This window comes from Chamaea fasciata, unplaced genomic scaffold (assembly GCF_029207755.1).
Source record: "Chamaea fasciata isolate MVZ Bird 193981 ecotype frontalis unplaced genomic scaffold, bChaFas1.0.hap1 SCAF_6, whole genome shotgun sequence".
In the NCBI taxonomy this organism is placed as follows: domain Eukaryota; kingdom Metazoa; phylum Chordata; class Aves; order Passeriformes; family Sylviidae; genus Chamaea; species Chamaea fasciata.
The window spans coordinates 288126-299885 of NW_027094091.1; the positions used below are offsets into that span (position 1 = coordinate 288126).

Consider the following 11760-nt stretch of genomic DNA (forward strand, 5'->3'; position numbering starts at 1 on the left):
AATTCCCCACGTGGGGACATATTAACTGTATTTTACTAACCCTCATCTTTTTTGGGGTTGTTCAGCCTGGAAGATAAAAGGTTTTGGGTTGACATAATTGTAGCCTTTCAGTACCTGAAGGGCCCATCAGGAAAGATGGAGAGAGATTTTACCAGGGCCTGGAGTGCCAGGACACAGGGAATGGCTTCCCAGTGCCAGAGGACAGGGCTGGATGGGATTTGGGCAGGAATTGTTCCCTGGCAGGGTGGACAGGCCCTGGCACAGGTGCCCAGAGCAGCTGTGGCTGCCCCTGGATCCCTGGCAGTGCCCAGGGCCAGGTTGGACAGGGCTTGGAGACACCTGGGACAGTGGGAGGTGTCCTTGTTCACTGCAGGGCATGAGATGAACTTCAAGGTCCCTTCCAACCCCAGACATCCGTGATTCTCATTCTTTTCTGAGCAGGTTGACAAGGGCAGGAAGGAGGCGCAGGGCTACATCCTATCCCCAGCTATCTGTGCTGTGGAACCAGGAGAGCAGAGAGGAGGAAGATGTGTGGCCTTGAGGACCAAAATAAAAATTCCACGGAAAGGGAAGATTGTGCCCACAGGGACTCATAATGAGAGTTTCTGCCGCGCACTCCGGATTCATTAGTTGGAAAGGGCAGAGGAGGAGAGAGGGTCTTGCCTGGGGCTGAGAGATGAGCTAAATTCCTCTCCAAGTGCCTTCAGCTCTGTGACTGAGAGCTACATAATGAACAATTTCTGTTTCTTTCTGTTTTGTGATGTGCAGGAGACTCAGTGTGATTGTGATCCCACAACAGAGGCACTGAGATGCCTCTCAGGTCGCTGGTGGTCGAGAACGAGGTGCAGAGGGGAGCTCTTGGAGAGCTGGGGGGGACAGTGCTTGTGTTCAGAGAAGGAGTTCAGAGCATGGCTCTTTCAGCTGATCCAAAAGAAAACTGAGATGTACAGCAGGGGAGAGCCCAGGGAGAGGGTTAAGGCACAGAAGAGCATCAGATGAATAAATTGAATTGTGAAAGTATTGAGGGTAAAAGAAAGTTTCTGGTGGCAGAGTGGTGAGATCCAGACCAGAGAGCCTCTGGAAAGGTCTCACGGGGATGATGGCACAGGCTGAAAGTGAACTACTCTTGAAGCAGAGATCTGTGCTTTTGTGCCATTGTCTGGGTGAGCGGAGGGCTGGATCTGGTGAGCCCGAGATGGATTTTCCAGCCTCCTGTTTCTGCAGTTGGCTGGGGGATGGTGAGTGTGCTGCTGAGCATTCTCATGGCTTGGGAGGGACTCTAAAGGTCATCTTTCCATGGTCTGCCATGGGCAGGGACACCTCCCACTGTCCCAGGCTGCTCCAAGCCTGGCCTTGGGCACTGCCAGGGATCAGCCACAGCTGCTCTGGGCGCCCTGTGCCAGGACCTACCCACCCTGCCAGGGAGCAATTCCTGCCCAAGATCCCGCCCAGCCCTGCCCTCTGGCAGTGGCATCCATTCCCTGTGTCCTGTCCCTCCAGCCCTTGTCCCCAGCCCCTCTCCAGCTCTCCTGGAGCCCCTTCAGGCCCTGCCAGGGGCTGGGAGCTCTCCCTGGAGCCTTCCCTTCTCCAGGGGAACATTCCCAGCTCTCCCAGCCTGGCTCCAGAGCAGAGGGGCTCCAGCCCTGGGAGCATCTCCATTAATCCATTAAAAACAAATACGTTAAAGGGCATTAAAAACCGTAATCTGTTCTTATTCGGTTGCTCCTTCATTCTCTTCCCTCCATCACTTCCCTGAGTGCTCTTTGCTGCCCGTTCTGCTCAGTGCTGAGGGTGGGCACAAGACCTCTCCATAACCCAAGGAGCATCCTCCAAACTCTGGAGTTCAGCAGAACTGTTTTATTAACAGTGGAAGAAGTGAGGTAGTTGAGTCTCTCCGAAAGAAAATCACCTTTGTGCTGGGTCCTTGCTCCCACCCATACGGCGAAGTCCACGTGGCTTCTATCCCTGCAGTTGCCTTCTCCGTGCTCTGTCCATTCCCTCTGGCAGTTGAGTCGCTGTGGGATGCAGCACCAGGCTGTGCTTGTTTGCTTCTGGGAAAAGCTTTCCTCTGAGTGTGATCCCTTCCTTGGGGGCGGGGAGATGCAGAAATCTGCTGTCATAAACCAGGCAGGCGGCAGCTTCCATCATCCAGCCTGTGCAGCACGTCTTTATCTGCCTTGCACAGGCCAGCAAATCCTGCTGCAATCACTGCAGTCAATGTGAGATATGGAAAGTTTCAAGTTTCATTTTGCTTGCTGTTGTCTCCTTTTGTCTTTTTTATTGAGCAGCAGTAATTTACCAGCATGTTTGACTCCCGTTCGAGCTTTTCCATGGCTTACATTGCATTGAGTTTCTGTCGGACATTTGAGTGCTGTGGTGTAGTTTGAGACCTGATGGAAAAAGCACTAATTATTTCATTAACACCAGAGTGCAATTTGTCCATACTGAACAAGAAGACAGGAGGCTCTGAGTGTATTGGGTAAAAGAGCGTTTTTCAGTTTTTTAGCTGATGTAGAACGAAAGAAGAGACTCCCCTGAACCTGTACCCCTTGGTGAGCACTTGCATCCTCGTCTGACTGTCGTTGCATCCCACAGTAGCAGTGATCCTGTGTAACTGTGTGTGGGGTTGAGGCCAGGCCCAGGTGAGAACAGACTTTAGTTTCTGGGCTGGGCCGTTGCATTTTGGCTTTGTAATGACATACTGAGGTTGGCTGTTGGTCATTCAGGTAAAATCTTCCTGTGAGTGCAGTGGGAGGGAGATGGTCACAGGCACTGAGGGTCAGCAAGGGATCCAGTCCCCCGCTCCTCCAGGGTGGGAGAAAGCTGACTGCCCTTTCTGTATTAGAATCACAGATTGAGAGGGCCCTTAAGGCCCGTCTCATTCCACCCCCTACCATGGGCAGGGACACCTTCCACTAGAGCAGGTTGCTCCAAGCCCTGTCCAACCTGGCCTTGAAAGCTTCTTTTTGTTCTTGGAAAAATGTTCTTTACTGTGTAATGCATAGAGTGCTGTTCAGGTGGCACATGGACTTCAATTCTGGAAATAGAATTCGGAGTACGGACTCGCTGTGGTCGTGTGTGCTGATACCAGGGACATGCTGCTGATGGGGTCGATGGAACAAAACCCTCAGTCCTGTTGATTACATAAGCTGCTCCTTTGTTATTGAATTCAGGGAGAAATACAGGCCTCGTGTAGTGCTTGACTTTTTAATAGCCTGATTTCTATTAAGTGAGTGTGTTTTCTCGTGATGACTCGTGTTTTGATTGTTGCTGACAGTGGTTTTAGCTGTGCTGGCTGTGCGCTGGAAATTCGCCCAGCACAGCAGTGTGGTTCCTGGTGGTTCATGCCCTGGGGCTTGTACGAGCTGAGGAGGCGATGCTGGGGGAGGAGGGAGGGTGAACCACGCTGTGTAACATTTGTTTTCTCCCTGCAGACTGTACCAAAGCCGATCGCGCTGGAGCCCTGCTTTGGGAACAAAGCAGCTGTTCTCTCGGTGTTCGTGAGGTTGCCTCGAGGCCTTGGGGGTATTCCACCACCAGGACAGTCAGGTGAGGATTATTGTTGTCTCTGACGGCTGGGATTTAACTCCGTACTCCTTCCCCAGCCTACAGAGTCACCTTGCCTGGTCCCACAGAAGCTGCTGTGGCCACAGGTCAGCTTGGGATGTGCTCGAGGTATTTTAGGCTCCCTGGTTTGGGCCCTGTTGGCTTCCAGCATGAGCTGTGAGTTAATTACTAAGGTAATCCAACTTCATTCCCAGCTCCATTTGCGGGGGAACATCACATCACAGAATCATGGAAAGGTTTGAGTTTGAAGGGACCTTGAGGACCATCCAATTCCACCCCCTGCCGCGGACAAGGACACCTTCCAGTAGACCAGGTTGCTGCAAGCCCTGTCTAACCTGGCCTTGGACGCTTCCAGTGATGAGGGAGTCACAGAAGGAGTTGTGCCAGGGCCTCCCCGCCCCCACAGGGAAGAATATCCCATCTAACCCTGCCCATTGTCAGTCCGAAGCCATTCCCCCTTATCCTGTCACTGCAAGTCCTTTCAGAGCATCTCTGCCCTCTGAGGAGCTCTGGACAAAGGTTTTCCCCATCCAGTTAAAGGTGTCCGTGTTCTCAACCCCTTCTCACCTAAGCCTGATGTCAGGGCACTGAGGTGTCACCTCCTGGGCCGTGTGGGGTTTAACTGGGGCTCCCCAGTGAAACAGGCTCTGGAGAGAGCAGAGGGTTTGAATTGGATGGTTTGGTGTTGAGCTGGCATGAGCTGTGCCAGATGTGGTTTGTCTGTGATTAGAGCAGGCCCTGGCACTGGGCGCCCGGAGCAGCTGTGGCTGCCCCATCTCTAGAGGGTTCCAGGCCAGGCTGGACGGGCCTTGGAGCAACCTGGGGTGGTGGAAGGAGCCCCTGCCCGTGGCAGGGCGTGGAGCTGGGTGGTCTTTAGGGCGCCTTTCATCCCAAACCATTCCATGACTCCCTGGTCTGCCACGAGGAGGTTGCAGAGCTGATGTATCCACGGGAAGCGCAGTGAAACCTCCGTGCACATTTGCTTTCAGGTTTATTGTAGTCCATCTACTGATGCAGAGAAAGGCACCTTCAGTGTTAAGGGTTCAGGCTTCAATATTTAGAGTTTGACATCCAGTAATGCCCACCCTTATTGCATCTTTCCTCCTGCTGTTGGTCCCAATTAAACATACAGTATTTCAGCTCCTTTCGGAATATTGGCTGGAGTTTAATTCTTAAGCCAAAACACTCTTCTAGTTTTTTTAAAAAATTGTACACCTTTTGTGGCCCGGAGGGGTTTTCCCAGCTGTTTCTGAAGGGCTTGTTGCTGTGGCTCTTCTGCTCCCTGACTGTTTGTTCGCTGCCCCAGGTCTCGCCGTGGCCAGTGCTCTGGTGGACATTTCACAACAGATGCCAATTGCCTACAAAGAGAAATCGGGCGCCGTACGAAATCGGAAGCAGCAGCCCCCTGCACAGCCAGGAACCTGTATTTGATGCATGGACATCAGAAACTGTCTAGGGTTTTAAACAAAATGGAAAAGTAATACCGAGGAGGAGGAGAAAGATTTCCAAGTTGTGTCCCAAGAGACTAGAAGCACCCGGAAAAAAACCACAACTTCCTTGAACCCAGTTTTTTTCTCTCATCTACGTGCTAGTTGGCTTTATTTGACAACTGCTCCACTTAAGTTTTACTGACACACGGCTTCAGATTGCTCCTTTGTTTTCTTCAAGTTTAAAGCAAAATAATTTTATTGCAGGTGTGGTAAGGCCCGATGTCACCATTCCTGGTCAGTGTAAATACAACAGTAGTCCAATATGAATGACACTCAGGTTTCTACATGGAAAGTGCTTTGTAGTTCATGTATTTATCAAACTGTACAAAAAGAAAAAGATCCGGTGTTTACAGGTGTCAGCTCTCAACACATAAACACTACTATTAATCTTCAAAGCATCTTCATCCTTTGTTTTCATTTAATACTTAATTGTTCCCTCATTATTTCAGTGGAACTCTCTTCCAGGCGCAGCCTTTTTGTAGTCATCATGGTCCACGAATGCAAAAGCTGGGATGGTTTACAGGTTGATGTTGCTCAGACCACATGAAATAACTGGAAAGTTGGATGTTGCTTTGGAAAGACTCAGTGTTTACATAGTCTTAACCTGCTTGGAGTACACCACACACAAGTGCCTAGACGTGAACAGATCTAGGGAGTGAGGAGTCTGCTACACACGCTGCTTTTCAACATGATTAAATTCCTTTGAAGGTATGTATGCTCACATCTAGAGTCACCCAAGGCACTCTGTGTCCTCTGTCCCGTGCAGCCGGAGGAAAATCCTATTTTCCTGACCAACCAATTACTCACCCAGATGGAAATATCTGGAAGACACGCAGAGTTTCAGTATCTCATAAGAAAACTCCCGGGTTCACCAGCATTTTCACAGAAGCAGTCTGTGTCCCAGGTCGGATACATCACATTTTCCTGATTTTGGCCTCTTTCCTCCCCTTCCCTCCCGCCATCCTTCTGGATGAGAGCTGAGCCTGGAGGCATTGCTCCTCAGAGGGTAGGATCTGCTCCATCTCCTTACAGGCTGTAAAAAGCAACACCCCGGGTGCCCGATCGCTTGGGGGTGGAGTAAAAAAGAACTCTAAATAAAAATCAAGCAGAGCAGCTTCGTTTTGGCACAGGTTTGAGTTCTACACGATCAGGTCCTGGTGTCTCCTGTTGGGCTTGAGCTCTGTTGGATGTTGAAGAAGTGGCTGGTTGGTGAAAGGATGAGACTTGCAAACAGCAGAGAGAAGGTTTGGCCTTTGGGGGGTGCAGCAAACCGTCCGAGCCACTCTGGCAAGCTGGGATTGTGTTTGGAGGCTCAAGGCTGGACTGAGCCCACCATCTGTGTGTGCTGGGGCCAGGGTCTCCCACGTGGGGCTGGAGCTGGTGGGAAGGTGTTGGCGAAGATGCCAATCAAGGCGTGTAATTAAGGCTTCATCACGGTCACTGTGCATCCATCCAGGGCACGGAGTGGGTGGCTCTGCTGAGGACTTCTGATATTTGATAAATGGAGAAGTAGCACGTGGAAGGGAAGCGCTCTTGGGTCTGGCCAGGTAGCACCTTTCCAAACTGAAACCCAAATAGCTGCTCCTGTTTTTGTGTGTTCTGGTGATCAGTCACATGTCAGCCACTCATTTCTGGGGTGTTTTTTTCCAGCCATGTGTTTTGAAGAGGCTCTTTGGGGCTTGGCAGCATCTCAATGAAGAGGTGAATTGCTGTGTGTGTCTGGACAGCGGTGATGGGAACCGCCTGATGGTTTGAGGACTGTTGTGGATGATAATTCTGGTCTGATGTGTCATTTAACAAGTGCAATGGGACTGCAAAGAATATTGGCACTAGGAAATTATTGGGAGAAAATGCATTTTATATAAAAAAATATATAAATGCATCTGTTTCTAAACTAAGAGTTTCGGTGCTCTCGGGGAAGAAGGAATTCTGAGGGGAAAAGCGTTGAGCTTTGTCTTAGAATGAAGGGATTTAGGCAATTTAATTTCACCCGATGCATGGATTACCTCAGACAGATTCATCTCCTGATAATATTTTCTGACTTGCTCAGTGATAGGGTTAATCTGAACTGGAGAAACAAGACTGGACTAAAATCCCTCCCCTGTTACTGCACGTTTTCAGCCGTGATGCACATCCTCGTGTTTGCAGGTTCGCTCTTGCTGGTTTTGGGAGAACTGCCAGCCCAGATGGTGAAAGCCCCTGTACCTGAGTTTCCCTCCTCAGGACAGCACTTGAGCAGGTGCTTAAAGCTGTTGGGTTTTCCTGATCACAAAGAGCTTCCAGAAGTGTAGGCCTGGAGGGGTGATAGATTTTTACATTAATAAGAAGACATTAATACAGAGTTTGGGATGTTTTCTCACTCCTGGAGAGCTGGGCTGTCTGGTCTGCAAAGGCTCCAGGGTGCCAAAGTGAGGTGTCAGTTACTGGAAAAATGAGCAAAAATGATCAAAGTCAAGGTTTATCAGAACCAAAAGATGTAAACAGAGTGACACGAGTGACTTACATAGACAACAGGAACCAGCTCCTTTGGGATGTAGCTCTGCCCTGGATCTGATCCCCATCCTGCTGAGGGAGAGGAGAACTCTCGTACGTAGCTCTGCTGCAGTTCCATCCCAGCCTAGAGGCAAACAGGGAGACCAGGGGGAAAGGACAGGGAAAAGAAGAATTGCTGGCAGTTTATCATCAGGCCAGAATCAAAAGTGAGGCATTTTTGGGTTTATTTCACTTGGAGGTGAGGTGAGGGAGAAAGAACAACCTTATTTCATGGGAGAAGCTGTAGATAAATGACAAATGACGCTCAGATTTTGCACTTGTACATAAAATCTACAGTAACGTGCAGAACATGGAGAGATTTAAAGTGTATATAAACCAGAAAAAATACTGAATGTATTTTTGATGCATTTTACATGATGTGTGAGTTTTGTCCTACTAACTCCTTCATCTGATCAGTATTAGATAACTTTCCCGAGCTTTAAACACCAGATTATGTCGTGACATCTTGCAAAGCAGGGAGGCATAACTTGACTTTTGTGTGTTCAAATGCATTTCACTTCAACGTAGAAACCAAGTAAAATAGTGGCTTTTCCATTTGAAAGGGGGAAAAGCAACATCTGGAGACAAGTAATAAACGTCCTTATAGTGGTCACTACGTGGAGGATTAAATCAGTAGTTTCAGGCCTCTGTTACTAAAACTGTGGCCGTGTTTCCATTCAAAGTCACTATTTTCAGGTGTTTATAACTGGCTGAAATTCAGCATTCAGTGTCTCAACCCTCAGGAGATTTTCATTCTCTGAGAGGAGCCTTTATAAAAATTAGTGATAAGATTTCAGAACTGTTGGGGCCCTTTTACTCTCGAAAACAATGGTGCCAGTGGATCTCTAAATAACACCTTTTTTTTTTTTTTTTCTTAATTCACCATTTTCCGTGGTCTTTAGCCCAGAATTTTCTCTGGGCTGTTGTAGCATGACCTTCCCACACTAAGGCTCAGTATTTTGGATCCAAGGAGATTTATGAGACACAACTTTTCAGTTGTTATTACCACTTTCCCTGGGCTTTAAACGCCTTGTAGTGAAATTCCCGAAATAAAGCAGTCTATGGCGGGGTAGTGCCTGTGGCCGCCATCACGCCGTGGTGTCTCGTCCCAAACCTCAGGGGTGCGGTGGCACGGGCGTGGCAGGCTCTGCTGGCGGTCCACGCTCAGGCAGGTCCTGTGCCAGGGACGGCTCAGAAGGAATTTCTCTGCAGGAAACGCGCCAAGGTCCCCGGGCCCTGGGTTCGGGGGATGCTTGTCCGGGGCAGCTCCGCTTGCTTGGCCCTGAATGGGCTGAGAGGAGGTTTGAGGCTGAAACCAAACTTCGGGCCTTTCCCACAACCCGGCTGGGCTGTCCCTCTGTCCTGCGCTGCTCCCGGTGTTCCCAGCCGCCTTTCCTTCTCCGTGAGCCCCGAGTTAGGGACGGGCACCGGCTGCGTCTCGGCAGCCTGAACCCCTTTCCCCTGGAAACGGGGATTTGCTGCGCTGGGAGAGAGCACCGGGCTGACCCTGCGAGCCCAGGGCAACTTCCCACCTGCCCTGCCCAGCGCCAGAGCGGGGCGGCTGCTGCTGTGCCCTCCCGGGAACCTGGGGGCTCTTCCCTGCCCTCGGGAACCCTTCCCTGCCCTCGGGAACCCTTCCCTGCCCTCGGGAACCCTTCCCTGCCCTCGGGAACCCTTCCCGCCCTCGGGAACCCTTCCCTGCCCCCGGGAACCCTTCCCTGCCCCCGGGAACCCTTCCCTGCCCTCCGGGAACCCTTCCCTGCCCTCGGGAACCCTTCCCTGCCCCCGGGAACCCTTCCCTGCCCCCGGGAGCTCTTCCCTGCCCCCGGGCACCCTTCCCTGCCCCCGGGAACCCTTCCCTACCCCCGGGAACCCTTCCCTGCCCCCGGGAACCCTTCCCTGCCCCCGGGAACCCTTCCCTGCCCCCGGGAGCTCTTCCCTGCCCCCGGGAACCCTTCCCTGCCCCCGGGAGCTCTTCCCTGCCCTCGGGAACCCTTCCCTGCCCTCGGGAACCATTCCCTGCCCTCGGGAACCCTTCCCTGCCCTCGGGAACCCTTCCCTGCCCCCGGGAACCCTTCCCTGCCCCCGGGAACCCTTCCCTGCCCTCGGGAACCCTTCCCTGCCCCCGGGAACCCTTCCCTGCCCTCGGGAACCCTTCCCTGCCCCCGGGAACCCTTCCCTGCCCTCGGGAACCCTTCCCCGCCCTCGGGAACCCTTCCCTGCCCTCGGGAACCCTTCCCCGCCCTCGGGAACCCTTCCCGCCCTCGGGGGCTGCCCTAGCGCGGCCTCGGGGCTGAGCTGCAGCAGCAGGTGGGAGAGCAGCCGGGTGGGCTTTAGTGGGAAGGTGCTCGCCAGGTGTTGGGGCTGTGGAAGGAGGGGAAGGGATGGCTCGGGGTGTGCTCCTCGTTCTTGGACGTGTTCTCTCCAATTTTAGTCAAATTCCTCCTTTTTCTGTTGGTCGCTGCTGAAGTGAGCTGAGTTTCCATGCCAGGACTACTACAGAATGTGTATAAGCTGATTTTTTCTGCATCAGGGCAGGTTTTGTTCAGTCTGTTTCTTTGTTCTGACACTACACACAGACTATTTGCGTGCGTCTTCCAGGTACTAGAATTCTTTAGACGTTTCCTCTCCATTTAGTATTGATTCCACAAACCTCACCGGTAGAAAGAAAGAAAAAAATAACAATTGTCGCAGAGTGTATCTTATGTCAGTCCATTTTGTAAAAAAAAAGGAAAAAAAAAGAGTTTTATATTACTCTGAAATTTGTGCACAATAAATGTTCTTTAAACTAAGATCCTTGAATTAATTGTACTCTGGAATTTTTTTTCCTCTTTATTCTGTAATTATTTATGATTCTTATCTGTGTTCAAACTTGAGCTTAGTTTGTTAATATGTATAATTTAGCATTTATTGCATTCATATGTAAATAGGAGCAAGTATTGTAAACTATTTCATTGCTGGGGTTGTGGGTGTTATACATACACACATTTAGGATTGCAGTTTTTTGGTATAATTTTTTGTATTGTAAAATAACAGCTAATTTAAAGCCGGAACGAGAAAATTCTTGGGAGGTCTGTGCATTTTAAATACAAATGTGAAGAACATGTATATAAATAAAAGTAAATAATGCAAATCTTTCCTCTGAAATAAAAAGTAGATGATCTGGTTAAATTTTTCCTCTTGTTTTTTCTTAAAATGGGGGAAAAAAATAATTCAGGGTGGTTTTGAGGGCTCCTGGCTGAGGTGGGTGGTGGTGGTGGGTATCAGCGGGCTCCTGGCAGGTACTGAGTTTGGGGGGGGGAAGGAGGGACTTGTCCTCTGCCCGAGGATGAGGGATGCATCGATGTAATCCAGGGAGTTAAATCTGTAGATTTCAAAGGTAGGGATGATGAATTGGTGAATTTAAAAAGTCATTCAATAGTTTCCATTTCTACCCTCGGGTTCACTTTCCCCCAGGAGCCTCAGGGCAACTCGTGGTCCCTGAGCTCCTTGGCTGTCCCTGAAGGGCGGGAGAAGGGAGGAGAATCCCAACAAGGGGTCAAAGTTTCCATATTTTAAGGGTCTTTGTCACCCTAAACAACTCTATGATTGTGTAGAGAACTGTCCCCCGTGCAGGTCGTTTGGGATGGTCAGGGCTGAGGGAGGAATTGATTTGCTCGACCCCTCAGCTCTGGTGTCGTGATACAACTGATCCTTCAGCGGCTTGCCTCGATGGTCTTAAAGATCTTTTCCCACTCAGATGATTCAGTTCCACAGTCCCAAAACTCAGAGCTTCTGCATTCGGGGCTTAAATAGAATCACAGAACATCCCAAGCTGGAAGGCACCCACAAGGATCGAGTCCAGCCCCTGTCCCTGCACAGACCCCCAACATCCCACCCTGGGCACCCCTGGAGCACTGTCCAAAGGCTCCTGGAGCTCTGGGGCCGTGCCCGTTCCCTGGGGAGCCTGGGCAGGGCCAGAACCCTCTGGGTGAGGAGCCTTTCCCTGAAATCCAACCTGAACCTGCCCTGGCGCAGCTCCAGCCCTGCTCTGGGCCTGTCCCTGTCAGTGCTCTGAGCTGTCCCTCTGCTGCCCCTCATGACATAACCCCAGCAGAACTAAAATCCCAGCCCCTTCCCTTTCTTACTCTCCCTAATAATTTTTTTCCGGTAAATTTCTTTGTTTAAATCC

General features: G+C 50.7%; 1 protein-coding gene across 1 annotated transcript in view; it reads left to right on the forward strand.

The window, feature by feature from the left end:
- The window catches only part of ATRN (attractin), a 148309-nt gene extending 142744 nt beyond the window's left edge, over nt 1-5565 (forward strand). Inside the window, exons 28-29 of the mRNA XM_066185099.1 lie at nt 3435-3549; nt 4874-5565. Of these exons, the coding sequence (XP_066041196.1) occupies nt 3435-3549; nt 4874-4998 (240 nt within the window). The 3' untranslated portion in view covers nt 4999-5565. The remainder of the gene's footprint in view (nt 1-3434; nt 3550-4873) is intronic.
- Nucleotides 5566-11760: the final 6195 nt, after the last annotated feature.